This window comes from Poecile atricapillus, chromosome 17, assembly GCF_030490865.1.
Source record: "Poecile atricapillus isolate bPoeAtr1 chromosome 17, bPoeAtr1.hap1, whole genome shotgun sequence".
NCBI classification, from domain to species: Eukaryota; Metazoa; Chordata; class Aves; order Passeriformes; family Paridae; genus Poecile; species Poecile atricapillus.
Genome location: NC_081265.1, coordinates 5,964,500 through 5,984,249, shown reverse-complemented (window position 1 = coordinate 5,984,249; position 19,750 = coordinate 5,964,500). Strand labels below are relative to the sequence as shown.

The window sequence follows — 19,750 nt, the reverse complement described above, 5'->3', positions numbered from 1 at the left end:
AGCAGACTCATCTTTTAATGGAGAAGCTGAGGCTGTGGCAGCTGTGCTGTAATGGGGGTGGTGAGCAGAGGCTTTGTGCTGCTTAGAAACCCCAGGCACAGAATCCCCAGTTCATATCTGCACATCAGTTTCTGCTTCTTGAAAAATGTCCCTTTTAGGATGGTCCTGAGGGGTTTATTTTTCCCCACAATATATCATTGACTTGAAGGATGCTACTTCCCCCAGCTGCTGTGTTGTGGCCCTCAGAGAGAAAATCTGAGTGATTTTGCCAGCTCTTCTCCTCCCAGCCCAGTGAGGATCCATGGAGCTGGTTGTGTGCCAGGAGTCAGTGAGTCTCTCAGGTACATCATGTCTAGAGCTGGTCAATAGTGTTTTGATTAGATTGTTATTGTCAGAAAATGGCAGTTTATCACATTTGAAGCTGTTTGTGGGAGAGGAGCAGTTTCAGTGAACTGGCCTCAAAAAAACCCCAACTTTATTGGGATATGTTGTCTGAGGTGCTTGAAATGTCCACTTGGACAGTTGGGGAATAAAAAGTTCCATGTTCTTCTTCAAGCTGACTTTTATTTATGTTTTTTAATTTTGTACTCTTTACAGTACAGAGCAAAGGGATAAAGGAATAGGGACAGAAACAGAGGGAAGAACCTCCAAGATTTTGTGCACTGTGTTTTAGTTTCCCAAGTCTGAAATTCTGAATTCTTGTTTGGGATGGGATGATAATTTCAGTTCCCATGGGAGGGAAAATCATGTTCCTGCTGTACTGTAATGAAGTCTCAGGAAAGAGGTCTCAGACATACTTGTGATTTCTCTAGAGTAGAAGCATCTTATAAAAAATCTCATTGTCTATATACATCTGCGGCTGAACAAAAATCCCATAGCTGGCATTCTTAGAAGGGTCTGAATCCCCACTGCCCAGCTGAGATTTCCTGGGGCAGGATCTTGATCACAGCTCTTGGTACAAATAAATCCCAGTGGTGCTCGTGGCAGGGGTGCCCCATGGACCAGCTGCAGCTCTGTGTCCCTTGAAAGGGATGATGAGCTACCCTGGGGACCCCTGAGTGGGACTGAGGGTCTTGGGGGGATCCCTGCTTCACAGATGGTTATGAAATCCCCCAAGTAATTTGCATTGCCCCATCTCAGCTATTTAGGGATGTGTAGTTTCCCAAAGCAAAATAACTCAGCCGATTTCAGCCAGATCAGAATGTGATGTGCTTCCAGTAGCTCAGCTTGCCCACCCCAGCAGAGCTCCAGGCTGCTCTGGATCTCTTCTCTCTCTCTCCTCTCTTTTCTCTCTTCTCACTTTTCTCTCATTCTATCCACTTTGGCCAATTACCTTAGATTTTTGGATATTGATTCTCACCTCTGTTTCAGCAGTCCCCACTCTTCATTCTTATTATGTTTGCCCAGTGCCTCAGGTATTAAAAACTGTTCCCTGCAAGAGAAATGGAAAAGAGTGTGTGGAGGAGGAGTGGGGGAGCAGGCAGCTTTTTTGAGGTGAAGCAATGGGAGGCAGGTGGATTTGTTGCTGCTGTGTCAGCATGGGCTGACCCATAGCTCTCACAAGCCAGTGCCAGAGCTATTTGGGTGTTGGATATCTCCTGAGTTGGGTGGTCTGGGAGGGAAATTTCATGGCCTAGAGGGGTCACAGCCTCTCCAGTGTGTGCCAAGGCTCCTGGGAGGGTTGCAATGTAAGTGCTGCTCCCACTCTGCCTCCCCACATCACCCTGACAGCACATCCCATCTGGATTTGCACATTCCAACAATATCTCTGACCAGAAAGTGCCTGTGAAGTCCAAAGTTTCATTAATCCATGCTCTTAACGTGTCATCCCTTCCAGGGCTGTTGGATTTTCCATGTCCCTCCACGAGGAAGGGATGTTGTGACTGCTGGAGATGTTTGGCAAGGGGTTTAACTGGGTTGTGCCTGCAGGGCCAGTTTGATCTGACAGTGCCACTGCAGAGGGGGAACAGAGGGTGGAAATCAGCCTTCAGGGTCCAGGTTAGTGGCACTGATGGATGAGAAGGAAATCTTCCAGGAACACATCTCCTTTCCAGCCCTATCACTGCGGTACTGATAACGGCACAGCCTGCCTCGGCACTGAGGCACTCATGAATGAGTTGGCATTTTTGTGTGAGTAATGTAGAATTGTAGCTATTTCAAATTGTCCTGAGGTGCAGCTTGACATATAAGTTCCTGGCCTATTTATTACCCTGTGTCTGAGTGTTCCCATAGGTATTAAAGCATTAAACCATGGCTGAATTTAATATTGGGAGCTGCAGCATTTGTATTTTAGTTGTAGATCAGTGAGCGGGTGATCTGGGCTGTGTGCATGGTGTGTTTGGCAAGCTCTAGCCAAGGGATCTGTTCTTCAGCAAGGATGTTTGAGGTGTAAGTTTTGTTCAACACCCTCTTCTTTCTCCCTTTTTTAATTACATTTTTTTAAAATGCTGCTGTTTCCTCCTTTGCTATGCTGTGTGATCACAAGCTCCTACCTATGTGAGAATAGATTCTCAGGGATTCACTACCACGCTGAGATAACACCATGCCAATTTGGGTTCCTATCTACCCTCAAGCCAGGTTGGAGGAACTCGAGCTGCAGAGGCTGGGCTTGGGTAGTTCAACACTTGGAAACAAAGATTGGAATGCCTGCATCGATTTATCTGAGTTTTTTGCCAGCATGTATCTATAAACCCCTTGCTCACTGTAGTTTTTTGTGGCTCTGAAGAACACTTGACCAAGTGTTGACCCTGCCCCTGAGGTCTCCACTCTCGTGGTTGCCATGGTGCTGGGGCTGGGTCACCTCAAGTCAAACCTTTCAGCCTGTGATGTGGTGTAGCAGCTGGTGGTCTGTCACAGGAAGTTTTTGGCCAGTCATGAATGTGATTCATGTAAGTGGAAGGTGCAGTCAGCTGCATGTGTTGCACGTTGTCTTCTGCTCGTAGCATGGCTGCTGTGAGCTTGCACATCTGCCATAACCCACCATGGTTATGGCCCAGGCATCTAAAGCCACATGGGTGGTTACAAGTGGGGATTTAGACCAGGCAGAGCCAAACTACCCCAGGGGAACCTGGCAGCCACTGTGTGTGAGGTGTTCAGTGAGCTGTCAGCCCATTGCCCCGTGCCATCTCAGCACTGCTGTGACCCCACTGCCAGCAGGATGTCAGCTCCTGATTTTAATGAAGCCTTTCAGCAGAAACATGCAGCCATGTGTGGGGGTTAAATGGGGAGAAGGTATCTGATGTGTGGATTTTGTCTTTGCTGTTGACTGATCCCACACAGATCAAAGCCACCGGGTTTTGTCTTCTGCCATATGTTTTCCAATTATGCCCACCCACCTGTCAGGGAAAGAGAAGCATCTGCAGGCATTGTTGGGAACCCTCTGTGAAACATGCTAAAAAAACATAAAAGGTATTAATTTAGGTCTAAGACTACCAAGGGTCTGTTTGTTAAGTTTTTGGGGTTTTTTCATATCTCTATTTTCAGATTGCCTGTCTGGAATGCCAGGATCGGGCACTTCCTCAGTTGCAGATTTGGCACTGCCTGATAATGAGATTTTTTTTTTTTTTTTGAGTAATGAGATTTTTTTGGAGCCATTCTGGTTATATCACCTCAGATCTCTGCTTTTGAAAAATCTTAGCTCAAATCTTTTGATGAGGTACTGAATAAAAAGATAGGCCCTAAAGGGATATTTATGTGAGAAAATGGTCTGACTTTCCCTTCTGCGTAAGGAGAATCAATGTGGGGGATGTAAAAGCATTAAGCCTCAGTACATGCCACTTCTGCCTAAATCTCCTGAGGTGGTACTAAAGCTCTGATGTCCAAATTTACCTGCTGGATTTACAATGGACTTCTAAACCTTAAACACTCTGAAAGTATTTTCATTCCATGTCCTGGACTTTGAGTGAGCTATTGCCGTTTTCTCACCACATCACTAGCATGGGTATTCTCACACTTGCAGTACTGAGGCTTGTTGTGTTTCCATGTGTTTTTTTGGATATGGAGCTGGCTGTTTGTTTTCTCAATTTCTTCCTCTTTCCCCAGCCAGAGGAACTTACCAATGCCCTGGAGATCAGCAACATTGTCTTCACAAGCCTCTTTGCCCTGGAGATGCTGTTGAAAGTCCTTGTTTATGGTCCTTTTGGCTACATTAAGAATCCATACAACATCTTTGATGGGATCATTGTGGTGATTAGGTACAAACCTTGAGCTTTCTTTATGTGTGTTTCTCCTCATTTGGCTGTTTAATTAAACAGAAAGCGACGGAGATTTGGCATAAATACCTTCCTGTGACACTTTAAACTTCTCTCTGTAATTAATGCACTTAGGCATGATTGCTAATACATATCTTGGGATTATTTTATGGTCATTTTAGAGAGAGGACGAAGCAGAAAGCTATCAGTCCCGATGTCCTGGGACAGTCTGGGATCCAAATGGCACAACCAGTGCCTGATTAAATATCTCTGGTTTTTTTGGCACATGCAAAGGCTATAATTGCCCCTGCAGCTGCAGTCACTGATTTCCAGGCGTATTTTTGACACTCAAGTGGTCCTCTGCTCTTTGCAAGCCTGGACAGAGTCCAGATCACCGCGGGCATTGGCAGTGCATCTCTGCCAACTTTCCATCTCTCTTCTCTCTGAATTTCACCTTCCCTTCGCTGCCTCCCCTCCAGGCCTTTGCAGTTAGGCTTTGTCCTGTCATCTTGCATTGACATTTTTTGTCCTCCTCAGCGTGTGGGAGATTGTGGGCCAGCAGGGCGGGGGCCTCTCCGTGCTGCGCACCTTTCGTCTCATGCGCGTCTTGAAGCTGGTCCGCTTCATGCCAGCCCTGCAGCGCCAGCTCGTTGTCCTCATGAAGACCATGGACAACGTGGCCACCTTCTGCATGTTGCTGATGCTCTTCATTTTCATCTTTAGGTGAGTGTTTCCAGTTTTCCCTGTCCTGAGCTTGCTCTGGGTTTTTAGATGGGATCCCGTGGTGGGATGAGGAGTTGACAGAGTCCATACCAGAATGTGGCTGAGCTGAATGGTGCCAGAAACAGCATTTCTGGCTGTGGTTTATTGCCCTAAATTCTCTCAGTTAGCCAAATGAGATGTTTGTCTTTGCAAAATGGTTTAGAAAGAAAATCTTTCAGGCTGGCTGATTCCTTGACATCACCCCAAGACAGCAATCCCATTACTTACCAACTGGTAAGCCTGGTGCTAAAAATACTGCCAAGTAGAGGATGATGTTCCTAAAGAAATGTCAGACATGGTGGTACTTGTGCTGTTTCATGGCCTCGTCTTCAGACAAGTAGAAATGTTAGAAACAGGGTTGGCGTAGCCCTGTATTTTTAGATTTTGGTCTAGATTTTGAGAAGAACCTTCTTCTACAGCCAACTGCAGTGTTTGAGCAATGCAGGCACTGGGAAGGCTGAAGAGAGTCACTCTCTTCCAGGGGATAATGTCCCTTCTTCCAGTGAGACTCCAAAAGTGCCATTTGCTGCTCTGGTACTCAGTAGAGCTGTAAATAATTTGATTATTCAGGTTACTAGCAGAGAGCAGGGAAAAGCAGATTACTCTTTTAGTATCTATCCTTAATGAAAGGTATTCTGTTCTTCTGTCAAAATTGAAAAAGCTGTTTCAAGTCCCCTGATATATCTTATTCAGGCATTTCACAGAAATCCTTTTTGTCTTCCTAATTCAGTTGAAGCATATTTTGCTGAAAATGTGTCATTGCAAAACAGAAAGTCAAAACATTTTGTTTAGAAAATGTTGAAAGACAATGTTTTGACTTACAAAAAACAAAGCAGAAGAAAAATAAGGAGCAGACATACTTTTTGGTTGAAACTCCTTGACAGATTTGACCTAGATTCACAACTGATTTGCGTGATCTCAAGGCATGTTTTTCAGTGAACAAAGAATCCATCTTTTTAAAAAAAAAAAAAAACATAAAAAGGAATTGCCCAGGTGAAATCAGGAGACAGTCACTCTGCTGTTTGATTACTGATTTGTGTGGTGGTCCCATTGTTGAGCCCCTGCTTCCTATCATTTGCAGCATCCTGGGCATGCACCTCTTTGGCTGTAAGTTCGCTTCGGAGCGGGATGGTGACACTCTGCCTGACAGGAAGAACTTTGACTCCTTGCTCTGGGCCATCGTCACTGTTTTCCAGGTACAAAGTGGAAAATGCCAGAGCTGGTGGGCTTTTTGAGACTCCAAAGACAGGGGTTGGTTTCCAATGCATCAGACAGAGCTCAGTCAAGCTCCATGCCGTGGAAAGAAGATGACCCAAAATCACGAGTGCAGGTTTATGGAGGCTTTCAGACTGTTTTCCAGACTAAATCAGAACCCTGCTGAGGAAGAGCTGCCAAGCCAGGAGGATCTTGTGTTTGTAGGGTGTGGACTGGGTGGGTGAAAGTAAATGCAGAGGGAAAGGGTGGAAAGGAGGAGATCAGGACCATTTGTGGTGGTGTTTCGACAAATAATGGAATCTGGTTTATAGCTGATATGTGCAGGTTTTTGTTATAGCAGCTCTGAGCCCTGTAACCCTGGGATCTGTAAAGGACTTTAAATCATTCTGGCTGACCAAAGGAAAGGTCTGACCAGTGTGATGTTACCCTCCCTTATGGCTGTTCTTGGACATGGGGGACAGGGCAGTTTGCACAGGGTCTTTGCTGGTGGTTGGGAATCACAGGCACTCTGGTCCTCTCTCTTCTCTGGCTCAGAAGGGATTTATCCTCTTGTGGTTACAGCTACAGTGGATATATCCTAAAAGCAGGATGCTTGTCTGGCCCATCCAGAGTGTGGACACCCAGCATGCTATCTATCATCTCCATAGTCTGAATACCTTTCCTCTGCAGATTTTGACCCAGGAAGACTGGAACAAGGTCCTTTACAATGGCATGGCCTCCACCTCCTCGTGGGCTGCTCTCTACTTCATCGCTCTCATGACATTTGGGAATTATGTTCTCTTTAATCTGCTGGTGGCCATCCTGGTAGAGGGTTTCCAGACAGAGGTAATGTCCTCATGTTCATGCCTTGGCTTTCTTCTCAAGTTTTAGGGCCTCCAGATCCTGGAATCTGATTTCTGAGGTGGACACCAATACCTTGACAGAAGTGTTATGGGAAAAAAGTGGGGTAAAATATTAGGTCATCTTATATTTTTTCCTTCTTTTTTTGTTTCCGTAGCCATGGTGCAATTTAATGCAGCAAGCCCTCTAAATGAAGGGCTTAAATGAAAAGCATTGTTAACATTAATGCAGGAGTGGGAATCGAGGGGTGAGTCAGGCACTGTGGATGGGATTGCTGCTATGACAGTCTCTTTGAAACAGTTTTCACCATGTTTGTCATCCAGATTAAAGGCCCCTCCTGAAAACTTACACAGGCTGGTAAGAGATTAGTGACACGATTATCTTTTTTCATTATATGCATTAATGGAGCTGTACCAGTTCCCAGCCCTGCAATGCTTTGTGTATTTTAAAGAACATGATTTCTGGTCCCTGCCATCTCCTTCCCCGTAATGGGAGCTTCCACAGACATCCTGCATTGCTGGAGGCATTGAGGGGGCACGAGGTGCTTGAGCTCAACCTTTTTTTCCATCCTACTGCCAATCCAACTGTCCAGCTCGGAGTGGGTGTGCATGTCACCCAGTCCCCCTCAGACTGGGGGACCTGTGATGCCCACCCACTCCTGGCAAAAGTTTTCCATCTGTTCAAGAACACCCATAAGGGGAGGGGACCCTTACACCCTGCCTGGGGGTTTGGTTGGAGAGGTAAATACAACCTGAAACTCCTCACTGGGATCTGCTTTTATGGGCTGTGCTTCTATACACTATCTCTTGATTTATTAAAGCATTGTGGGGTGAGTAAATATTATTTAAGATTTGTTGCATGTATATTATAATATCCTGGCACCCTATGAACAGAGCTGGTTTTATTATCATTACTATTTTTGTAAGTTTGGAGTTTAAATAGAGTCATACCAGGACATAGCAAGAAGAAATTTTTTGTTGGTATCGTCTCTCTCTCCATGTTGGTGCTTTTCTTTTTTAATTGTTATTGTTGTAGCTGTTTCTGTCTGTAAATGCCCCCCCACCATTCAGCCAAAGGGACAATCACTGCTGGGTTGTCTTGAAGAGCAAAATGTTCCTTTGCCCAGTTCTCTCAAATAGCAAAAATGTTCCCTTGCCTGAGTGAGAAGAGGTACAAAGCTGCTTGTCTGCTCCTGGTGGCAGCTTCGAAACCCAACCTTTGTTCAATCTAGCAAATTGATCTTTGAAGGTCACCAGCACAGGAGATCACCTGGGGCATCCACTATGCAGAGAAAAAGGGTACAGCCTTTAAATGCAGCAGCCCATCTGCCAGCCCCTGGCCCTTAAGGGAGGCTGACTCCTCTGCTCCTTGGCTCAGCCTGGTTTACCATGCAGTGTGCCTCTTCCTGGGCAGCAAATTATCCCTTGCTTTGTGCTACGGTGCAGCTCCCTGTAAAGTCATGTCCTGGCTTAATGTGTTGTGGTTTTATTCCAGTAATTATGTCCTTGAGGGTATGGCTCCCCTGGAGTCAGGGAAGTGCCTGTGACACTCCTCAAATTTGCTCTTGGCTGTTTTCTGCAGCAGGACTGCCCCCGCGTCTCCTCTGCCAGGGCAGCGCTGGGCTGGTCCAGGCCAGCTCCAGGATATCTGTGTAAGCTGAAATGTGCTTTAAGTGCTGTGTAAATCAGGGAGGAACCTCGGATTTGGGACAGCACTGGAACAGCCTGAAGCCAGTGATGCTTTTGCCAGTTTTGAGGTGAGCACAGGGACCAGGAACCAGTGGAGTCCCTGAAGACCAAGCCCAGGTTGTCAGTCCTGTGCAGCCATGACAATTTTAACAAACTCACACCATATTTCTATAATATGTGACTCTGATTATACTGCTAATAGTATCTCAGGTTTGGATGATAGCTTTTCCATAATAATCTTCCTTCCACATCCTAGTTATTCTGAGTTCTCTACATTCTTCCAGTAAGGTGCAATGGCACCAAGAGATCCCTTGGCTCAACCCAGGTTTTCTGCAGCAGACTGGGAGCAAATGTCTCTGGAGGTCAGGCCCCAGGTCTGGCCTTGCTGGTTTATGTTTATTCAGCTTTGTGTGTAGCTCTGTGAACAGATCACACTCTGGTTTTTGCAAGCCAGCACAGAGAGGATCCTCTCCTAAGCAGAATTAATAGAGAGATCATCTCTCGCTGTAAACAAACCCCGGCATCCACTGCCCGTGTCTGCATTTGACTCTTCTGAGTCGAGTTTGTTGGTTTGGTTTTTTTTTTCCATTCTCCTTCAGATTTCTGGGCTGAAACACAATCCTGGGGCTGCTGCCTTTATCTCCCTGGTCCTTGAGTGCCTTTCCTCAATCCACAAGCATCTCATTAATATTAGTGAATGGCTTTGAAGCCCCAGTTGCTAGGCAGAAGATGACTATAAGCAGCTGAAAAACTAAAAGGGCCTCTTCCAAACTTTAAATACAGAGCAATATATTTTGTAGGATTGAGGTGGAGGTTTTTTCCCCATTTTTTCATTTGATTTGGTAACCAGCTTCTCTCATGCAAAAGGCACAGGCAGGACTTATTACCACGAGGTTATTTTTGACTGCACATTCTCTGGTTGAATTGGACCCTGGTGTTGGTGTGGGGAAGGTGAGCAGGGGACTCCATTTGATTGAGCTGCTAATTGGAAATTGCTGCTGGACCACTCAGGTGCCTGCCTTGGAGACTTCTCTCTGAAGCAAGGAATGACTCCTCTTTGTCAGGCATAAAACTCCTCTCCTGTGGGAATCTCCAGTAGTGTTATCTCCAAGGTGTATTCTTCCATTGGTAATCCTCCCAGTTTGTGTCCTGTTGTCCCCATCTGTCCTCACTCATGGGTTTGATCCTTCCCCTCCTTTGTGTCCTGCTCCCTCCCTGGCACCTCAGGTCCTCCAGCCTCTCTCTCTCCTATCCTCTGCAGGACACTGCCTGCTCTCTAGAGGTAGCATCCTTGGGGAAATATGGATGTTTAATTTCTTCTGGGCTTTCACTGGAGGGAACAGTTCGTCCTCCTGCAGGGGGAATTTTGGATGGTGTTTTTCTTGCATCCCTTGCCCATTGGCTTCAGTGGGATTTTCCTTGTGAAAGGAAAAGTTTCCATCTTTTCCCTTTTGATGGCTTTTCCATCTCTCTCTCTGTTACAAGCAAAGACTTTAAGCATCCATCACATTGCTGGCCAGTCCTTAAACTCTTCATCCCAGCCTAGGCTGGGATGAGTTTTGTAACCATTTAGTGACCAGAGGAAAGATCCATTGCCCTGTAGGCAAGAAAGTCAGCTGGTGGGATAATCTGTGCCCTGCTGCTGCAGCATGGAACCTCCTGATGGGACAGGACCAGGCACTGCCACACTGCTGAAAAATGCTGAGGAATATTGGGAGAGCCACCCCTGAGCGAGGAGAAACACAACAAGGTGAAAAATGATGTCTGTTTTCCAAGTGGGCAGGGAAAGGCTGACTTCTGCTGCTGTGAAATGTTGGGGTCATGGGTGTGACAAAAATTCTCAGTACAGGGCTGTGCTGCTCTGGCTGCAGACCCCTTGTATAAACTGCTGATTTAAATGGGTGTCTCCACTAAAAGGGATGAGCAGGGGTCTGAACTCACAGCAGACTGTGTCTCTCCTTAAATTGGTATTTCGCCTGCAAGAGCACTGATATTGTGTTAATCAAACATTCATTAAAAGCCTCCATTGCTGCATAATGAAGGTGTAATAAATAAAGATGCTATTATACAGCTGCAAAAAAAAAAATCCATGTTTTCAATAATTAGCTGGTGTTTCATTAGCGCAATTATCACTTAGGAGCTGAAGCAAGCTCTGTTCGAAACACTTAATTTAAAGAGTGTAAGGCTGGTTCCTTCAAAGGGCTTCTTTCTACCTGAGATCTCCCACTTTCTCCCTGTGCTGAGTGAAATGGATCCAGTGCCTGGCCACACACTGCCCTCCACCCCCTTCCCCTCTGCTTCCCTGCCTCTTCTCCTGTGTTTTTTGATTCCCCACTCAGTCCTGCTTTTGAAACTGAAAATTGAACCCCACCTTCCCCTTCCTCCCTCTTCCCTCCCCACATTTCTCCTTCAGGAGATCTCCAAGCGAGAAGAAGCGAGTGGGCAGTTAAGCTGTATTCAGCTGCCTGTCAACTCGTCGGGGGTACGTACAGCACATCCCACCACCACTGTGCTTGTCTCTCTCATGGTGCCTGGTCACACACTGTGGTGCTGTTCTCATCGTAGTAGCTGTCATTCTTTTCAGGTCTATTTGGGTGTTTTGGAAGTGTTTTTTTTGGTTTTTATTTCTTTTTTTTTTTTTTGTCACCCTCATTGTTGAGTCAGCCCTGATTTTAAGTCCCTTCCTTCTTTGAGGGACCCAGCTAAATTAAGGTGGGTGCTTCCAAGTGGCTGATGTGGCTCCAGCCAGCAGCACTTGCTGACCCTGTTCTGGATGCCTGCCTTGGGGAAGGCTCCCCAAGGGGCTGTCACAGCCTCTCCAAGGCACAGTCCTGTCCCAGGGACCCCCCTGGGGATGTGGATGGTGATGCTGATTGCAGGGCACACCTGCCAAGGCTCCCTCATGCAGGCAGGGGAGGATGCCCAGGAGTGAAGGGACCTGGAATCAAACCTGTTTTGATAGGTGTGTGTGTGTTGATGTGTGTGTGGGAGTCCTGTGCTCTGCAAGGCAGGGTAGGACAGCAGCAGTTACCCTGTGGCATGTCCCAGAAAGGCTGGTGGGAGTGCTGAGACTGCTGGCACGATGCCACAGGACAGGATGTGAAATTGTCCCGTTCAGGTCGGAAGAAGCCGCGGATCTCCGAAGCACAGCACACCACAAACCTCACCCTTCTGCCAAACTCACCTCTCTCTTTACCACTCACTTCCCTTTCTGTCCTTTCCAAGAAGCCTGGCTTTTCCCTCAGCCCAAAAGCCCTTTCCCCTCATATCCCAGTGTGTCAGTCCCTTTTGGTACACGCTGGTTTAGTCATTAGCCTGGTCCAGCTTGGCATACTCTCATTTCCCAAAAGGATTTTAACTCCCTGTTCTCTCATAACCCCTTTTCTATCCAGAAAGGCAAACTGGGAGTACAAGAACAGGTAACGGGGCAGCAGCACCGGCTACGAGATGTTTGCCTGCACCGTCCTGAGTCTGGCACGTGGTGTTTGGGAGGGGATGCTCACTGCCCTCCAGACATGGGGTTTGGTGCTGGGGAAGGGGGTGGGAAGTTCCCACATAGCTCTGCTCTCCCCTCTCGGCACAGGTCTCATTGTGCCCCCCTTAAAACTTCCTTAGGGCTGTTGAAGAGCACTCCAGGAATACAAATCACGTAAAATTCTTCCCAGTATTTATTTCTTTTTAGTAACCCATTAGGGAGAATGAGTAATTCCTGGCAGGGCTGCTGACAGGCTGAGCTGGGAGCCTCTGTGGGGAGTGTACCTGGAGCCAGCTGGAGGCCCTGCTCACACAGAGATTGGATCTGACTCCAGGAAAGCTCAGGCCAGCCTGACTTTACTGCTCTCCCTTGCAAGGTGCATTCCTGAACTTCTCAGACTGCGTGCTGCAGGAGCTTCCCTGAAAAGCACAGAAGTTCTGGATCCTCAGGAGGGGAAATTTTGAGTCAACACTTCACATCACACTCTCTTTTGCCTTAAAAATATCTCTGAATATCCAGCCTGCCTGCAAAAAATTAGCTTTATAGTTTAGTAACCCCACAGTAAATAGGTGGGGGGGAGTATTGGGGCTCATCCCTCTGGGATTTTGCACAATAATGAGGTGTGGGGCACTGATCTGTGTTGGATTAATCTCTTCCTCCTGTCCCATGCTGGGGTCCTGAGATTTTACAATCAACGAGTACCCTAGCACCAAACCTCAGCAGTGCTGGCCAGGGCTCCTGCAGAAGCAGCTTAGCCTTGGTGGGGTTTTCTGGGGCTCCTGGGCTCTCACTGCTAAAGTGAGGATCTGCTTGGCTTCTCCCATCCCAGCATCTTTCCCCCTTTCCTACCTCTTCTCCATTGTGACAGGGCTTGGTGCCCTTTGCCAGAGCAGTGGTTTCAGCCGTGAATCCTCCTCTTTTTGGATGGGTATCGATGGTTCTGGCGAGCACCTCTGCCCCTCTCAGGTGTATCCTGACTATACCACACCCTAAGCACCTTTCTGCAGTGCCAATGGACAGAATCAGGGTCTGTGCCACAAGACCGAGCAAGAACCCAGGCACCACACAGAGAACAATGCTCAACATCATCTTCCTCTGCCTGAGGATGGGTGCCTGTCAGAGCAGGCAGGCCTCGCTCAACCACTGACCTTCAAAATGATACAGCAGAATTTAAACTCCCCAAATGGTCCAGTGTAAACCTCCAAAACTCTTGCTCCTCTTGTGTGTGGTAGCTGGGAGGGAAAGGGTTCCTCGTGGCAGTGGATGTTGGGTTCTGCCACCTGGATCCCCTCTGTGCTGATGCAGCATCCATGGACACGTCACGTTTGTCACATTGGAAATTCGGGGTCTGTTGTGCCCTTTCTGAACCCTGGATTGCTCCATCAAAGCATCACTAAAAAGAGCCACACTCAGCCAGTTTTAGGTGTATTAATTCAGAGAGAGTAGGATCATCCTTTGTCCCCAAATTGATCATCAATATCAGCCCTTCCCTAACATCTGCCATGTATGCAATTCCAGCAGCAAAAATTAAGGCAGAGTTTGGTTTTTCTCCTGATCCCTTTCTGGGACCGTGTTTGGAGACAGAGGCAATCCGTCTTCCTGGTAGGAGGTTAATTAGTCTGTGGTATAAACCTGTGCATGCGTCATTTTGTGGAAGATGATGTTGCATCGTGGTACGAAGTTCAGTGGATCTGTAAGGTGTGGTGTTGGACACGGGAATCCATATTTGCAGAGGGCTGTTCATGCACTGTGGCCCCTCAGCCTCCTTGCTGAAGCCTTCTGTTTTGCTCCAGGGTGATGCTTCCAAGTCTGATTCCGAGGGGGATCTCTTCCCCCGCAGCCTGGAAGAGGAGGGAGAACTTAAGAAAAACTTGTCAAATCCAGCCTGTGAGTAATAACCCTGGGAAGACAGACCCTTCCACAGAAACCTTGCTTTGCTGTGAAAACAGTGTGTCGGAAAGGAAAAAAACCCTCCTAGAGGGAATGCTGTAGTCCCAGTTGTGTCATGCTTGACTTTGCAGCAGGTTTGGGGTGGGACTGTGGGATGCAGGCAGGGAGAGACATGATTGCATTCGAACTGTTAATTTCCCCATCAAGCCCCAGGTCTGGGGCTGTCTCTGCTGGAGGAGTTTGGAGAAGGACGATGGAGGGAGCGGGCAGGAAATTCCCAGGGTTGGAGCCAGTGGGTGGTGACTGGAGGTTGAAGGGCAGCAGGTGACATTTTTGGGTGTTCTCTCCTCTGCCATTGATACCTGATCCCATTGACACCTGGTTCCATTCCTGTTTGACGACCCAGTTCTCCAGAAAGGCTTGTTTGCCCACATCTCCCTGACACTCAGAGCAGAACCCTACCTGCACAGCAGCTGTGCCTGCCCATGAGCAGGCTGTAGGTGTTCCCCCTAAACCCCGTTCGTCTCTTCCAGTGATGGCCTTGAGCGACCACCCAGAGCTGAAGACGAGTCTGACGCCGCCGCTCATCATCCACACGGCCGCTACGCCCATGCCCATGCCGAAGAACGCCGTGTTCGGGGACGGGGCGCAGGGCTACGAGTCCCGCCGGGCCAGCGGTGTCTCCACGGAGCCCGTGGCCACCTACGAGCTCAAGTCCCCGGTACTCGCATCACCTCCCCCCGCGGGTGTTCAGTGCGTCCCTGGGGGCTGTCTGTCCATCCGCTGGCCTGGGGCGGGTGGCACAGATCTGATGCTGTCCCTGTCCCTGTCCCTGTCCCTGTCCTTCCCACAGCCCAGCACCCGCAGCTCCCCGCACAGCCCCTGGCGTGCCAGCAGCTCCTGGAACAGCCGCCGCTCCAGCTGGAACAGCATCGGCCGGGCCCCCAGCCTCAAGCGCCGGGGACAGAGCGGCGAGCGCCGGTCGCTGCTGTCGGGGGAAGGCAACGAGAGCTCGGAGGAAGGGGACAGCTCGGATGAGGAGCACTCCAGCCGGGCCGGCAGCTTCAATGGCTCTTTGCCTCACCGCATGGAGTCCCTGGAAACAAAAGGGTCCTTTGACCTGCAGGATACTTTGCAGGTGCCTTCCCTGCACCGCACCAGCAGCATGCACAGCACCAGGACGTCTGTCTCCGAGCACCAGGACTGCAATGGCAGGAGCTCCCCGGGTCTGCTGCTGCGCCAGCTCCACCTGGATGAGCCCCACCAGGATGGTGATGATGGCGATGATGAAGGCAACATGGTAAGGAAAGCACCACGTGCTCGTTTTGGGCTTCATGACTTGTCCAAACAAAACTTGTCACGGTCTCAGGAGTGCACAGGTGGGTGCAAAAGGGATTATGTTTCACCATCACCACCAGACCAGTCACCCAGAAGGTCTCTAGGCAGTGGATGCTCTCAGAAATGGGATTGGTATCCAAGTAAGTATTACAGTGCAGTATCAGATGGCTCATGATGGAGACGTCAGGGCAAAACTGCCCAGGTTCCACTAAATCATGCAGAGTGATGACTATTGGAAATATAGGCTTTTCTGGAGCGGTTTTTTTGTTGTTTCTTTGTTTTGTTTGTTGGTTTTTTGTGTGTGTGTTGTTGCTTTTTAAAGAAAAACAAGCAAGTCTCCTTGCTTTGCAATTGTTATTCAGTTTTCTGCCCCCATACCAGCAGCAGAAAACTTTTATAGGAAAAGAAAGCATGGCTTGGTCCCCCATTCCCATGGCAGAATTAATCCCATGGAGATGATGGTAATTTGAGAGGCTTTGCATTAATTTATATCTGAAGAGGCATTTCACTGATGAGTGTCTCTTTCACAGACCTGAAAAGTGTCATTTAGGAAATAGAAGCTGAAAGGACTGCAAGTGTAGGGAAGGGATGAGGGTTCCTGGTCCTTGTTTCACATGGATGTTTGTATCTTAAAGGGGAAAAAGGGGAATCTGGCTGCTTTTCCAAAGTTGTTTGCATGACTGGCAGAGTGGGGCTTGAGCTGGGCATGAGGGTGTCGCAGTTCCGGCTGTCATGTGTGCACTGGGGCAAGTTTTGGAGTGTTTCCTGCTCTTTCCAGATTATCTCTTTGTTTGATTGTACCTTGTTCCCAGATTTAAAGTGTGATGTTCTGATGTGTCATCCCCAGGGGTGACTGTTTCTCTTAGGGGAGCAGATGGGGTTTGGGTAGAGATGTGATAGTAAGCAGGGGCTGTTCCGAGAACAGGAAAGCTGCAGATTGTGGACATGATTTTACTCTTTTTCACTGAGTTTATTGAATGAATAACATTGAATAACATAATATTGAATGACATTGGGATCATGTGAAGGGATGCAAAAGGTGGCATTGACTCCAGAGTGCTCTGTTCCTTACAGGAGGAGAAGGAGAGTTAGTGCTGGCAGAACACACTCAGCCATGAATGGCCTTTGCAAAAAGCCATTATCCCATTACATCTCCAGCATGGATCCTCAGCCTGGGATTTTTACTCATTGTCTTAACCTTCTTTTTAACTTCCATAAAATAAATTGAATTTTTAAGAAAAGGAACAGTAATTATTTTTTGAAAAAATCCCCCCTATTAAAAGTGTTGAAGAGACCATGCTCTTTATTGCTAGCTAGGGATTTTTTTTCTCATGCTCCAACATCTGCTGCTTTTCCAGCTCACCTGATCCAACCATCTCACCAGTCCCTTCCTTTTTCCCCCCCAGGATCAAAAGCCAGCAGTCCCCCTTGTGCTGGGTGTAGTGTGATGTGTCCCTCCTCTCCCAGCCAGTGCTGACAATGAGTTGAATCAGATTTTTTAATTTTTATAATCTGCTTTTAGCATAAACCAAACATCATCCTCTGTGTACTGAGGCCATGGAGAGTGTAATCACCTCAATACCCTCCCATGGCATGGTCAGAAGCAAATGCTAAGGGGAAGAATTGACAGAACAGGAGAAATAAATTGTCCCAGCCCATGGGATAGCCACAGCTGGGATATGTGCAGCTGGCTGGTGCCTTTCCCCATGCTCTGAAATGTGTCTTCACTGCAAATCACTAAACCAGATGGATAGAAAAATATTGCTTAGATTAGCAAAATGAGCCCCCAGATCGCAGGGCTCCTCACATTTGGGGGGGAATCTTTGCTCCTAAATTAGACAAAGTCAGGAGGAAAAAAAAAATTGCATTTTAAACGGAAAAAATTAAATACAAAACTCCCCATCAACAAAAGAAGAATTTGCCTATTACTTAGATCAAAGTAATCCTAAATATGCTGTTCTGCATCAAAGCTTTGCATCCCTCCTTGTTGCCTGGATTTGATTGTCTCTGTGCAGAAATTAAAGGAAGAGCAAAGGCTTCATCTGGATTTCCCAGGCTACCCCTATATTAGTGCAGCTCTGCTGCCTTCGATGAGTTTATTCTGAATTTCCATCCCTCTGAGGGGCCAGAATCAGGCCCCTGACAGCTTCTCTCCCCAGAACCAGGAAGCCAGGGGGGCTGAAATCTGTTCTTTATTGCATTACTGCAGACAAGGAGTCTCTCACAGAGAGAGTGATCCACAGCTTTCTTGGGTACACATGGCTGTGATTGGCATCAGGGATCTGCTGCCAGGTCTTTGTTGTTTCCAACTGCTGGATTTTAGACACTTTTGGGCACTTTCTACCCAAATTGCTCAGTGCTCATAGCAGAAAGAAAGGGAAATATTGAATATGCAACCAATATGTCCCCCCCAATCAAAAACCTCACTGCATTTTACTATTGCAGCCCCTTTCCCCTTGCATATTCCACTTTTTCTCTGTGGCTTGCGGTCCAGCCACTCACAAACCCTCTCAGCCTGTCCCTGTTGCATATTAAAATTAAATAATTGAGTCCTGAGTGCCTCTGTGCAGCTTCCAGCTTGCCTGGAGGTCCTCTGCTGCTCACAGAGCATTTTTCAGCAGTTCCCCCATCCTCATAATAAATCTTGTATAAATCTAAGCCTCTCCCTTACTCTGAGGAGTGCATCAGTCATCTTTTATTGCCCACTGCCTTCCTCCTACCCTCAGAAGTGCATTAATATCTGAAATTCCTAAAAATAATAATAATAATTTAATCCCCAGCTATTTATCAGCAGCTCTCATTGCTGTGGGATTGAGGGGCTCCATTCCCACTGCTGCCTGTTAGCACCCAGCATCTTCCCATGTCCTGGCTCCTGCTGCCTTCGGTGAGGGATTTGGAAGGGCTTACCCAGGGAGGCTTTGTCCAAGTCGCTGGAAATTGAATTAAAGATTGGTTTTCTTCTCCCCCCACATCTTTATTCATCCTGTCCAGGTGTGGTTTATGAACAAATAGATGTGATTTCAGCCTCATAACTGATATCTCACTTGGAACATAATGCAGGTTTGAGCAGCAATCAGCCCCATTTTCAGCACTTGGAGCTGGTCTGGACCTCTCTGGGAAAGCCTTGGATGGGGCTGTGGCTGGAAACACTTGAGCTTTATTTCAAAAACACAAACACCTTACCTTTGGCTCAAATTAACTGAACTGTGCTGTTCCACTGGTGGAAATATGGAGTAATTCCTCTGAGTTTAGGTTTCTGGGGATGTACTTCTGCCTCCTTTGAGCAGCCAGACTGCAGCCCCAGTTAAGCCCTGGTGCTCACCCTTACTGTAACCCACTGAATAGAGACATGATGGAAGATCACTTTTTGGCTTTGTTATTTGATTTAGCCCATGAACTGCAAGCTGCAACAATTAGCCAAACCCCAAAATATCTTTGGCATTAAAATTGAACAAAAGGAATATAAAAAAGCATTCTGTGCTGCTGACGTATTACCATTCACTACAAATCCCCTTGATAAATACCAGAACTGCTTTGAATAATAGATACTTCTGGAAACCTTCCAGCTCACAAGCTGAACTGGACTGAGTCGTAGCTATTATTCCATGTCCAGAGGCTAGGGTAGCAATCAAAAAGTCACAGCTTTGAGCAGACTCCTGATTTTTATCCATTTATTTACCTTTGTAAAATCTGTTAGTAATTTGACTAACCAGGCTGTTTGAAGAGCTAATGCAACCCCAAGGATGCATGCTCTATTAAATATAGTTTAGAGAGAAGGAAGAAGTTCTGACTCCTTGCCTGAAGCTGGAAAAGGGATGTGAGAACATCCAAGACAACCAAAACCCCACTGGTGTGTGGTGCATGGTCTGTGTGTGTAGAAGTTGAGGGAAGGATGGATGGCTGAAGGAGCAGGGTAGAAAGCTCTAACTCTTCTTTTTGTTATTCAAACTTTTCATCTTACTTGCCCAAGGTGATTTTCATTTTCTGAAGGGTTCAGGTTGTCACCAAGGTCTTTCATTAAAACAGGAACTACACCAGTTATTTGCCATCACTAATGAGACCCCAGGCTGGGTGGCTGTAGGAAGAGAAAGCACTTCCTCCACTCCACTCAATTACCCTAACAAATCCCATTTTTACAGTCCAGACTACTTCAAGTGCTAACAGTTTGCCTCAAAAGGAATAATCCCTCCCTGTTTCCAAGAGGCAACAAATGAAAGTGCCTTAGTCCTGGAGCATGGGTGCTCCTGAGGTGTGACGGTGGTTCCTGTACTGTCCTTCACACCCCTCTGTGTCCTCATGGCCCTTAAATCTCTAGAAGAAGCTTCAAAGAGCTCACACAGTCATATTTCCAG

General features: G+C 47.3%; 1 protein-coding gene across 1 annotated transcript in view; it reads left to right on the top strand.

Moving 5' to 3' along the window:
- CACNA1G (calcium voltage-gated channel subunit alpha1 G) overlaps positions 1-19,750 on the top strand; it is a 142,052-nt gene that overhangs the window by 74,107 nt on the left and 48,195 nt on the right. The window contains exons 11-17 of the mRNA XM_058852357.1: positions 4,042-4,193; positions 4,728-4,913; positions 6,034-6,148; positions 6,837-6,992; positions 13,964-14,057; positions 14,594-14,781; positions 14,914-15,360. Of these exons, the coding sequence (XP_058708340.1) occupies positions 4,042-4,193; positions 4,728-4,913; positions 6,034-6,148; positions 6,837-6,992; positions 13,964-14,057; positions 14,594-14,781; positions 14,914-15,360 (1,338 nt within the window). The remainder of the gene's footprint in view (positions 1-4,041; positions 4,194-4,727; positions 4,914-6,033; positions 6,149-6,836; positions 6,993-13,963; positions 14,058-14,593; positions 14,782-14,913; positions 15,361-19,750) is intronic.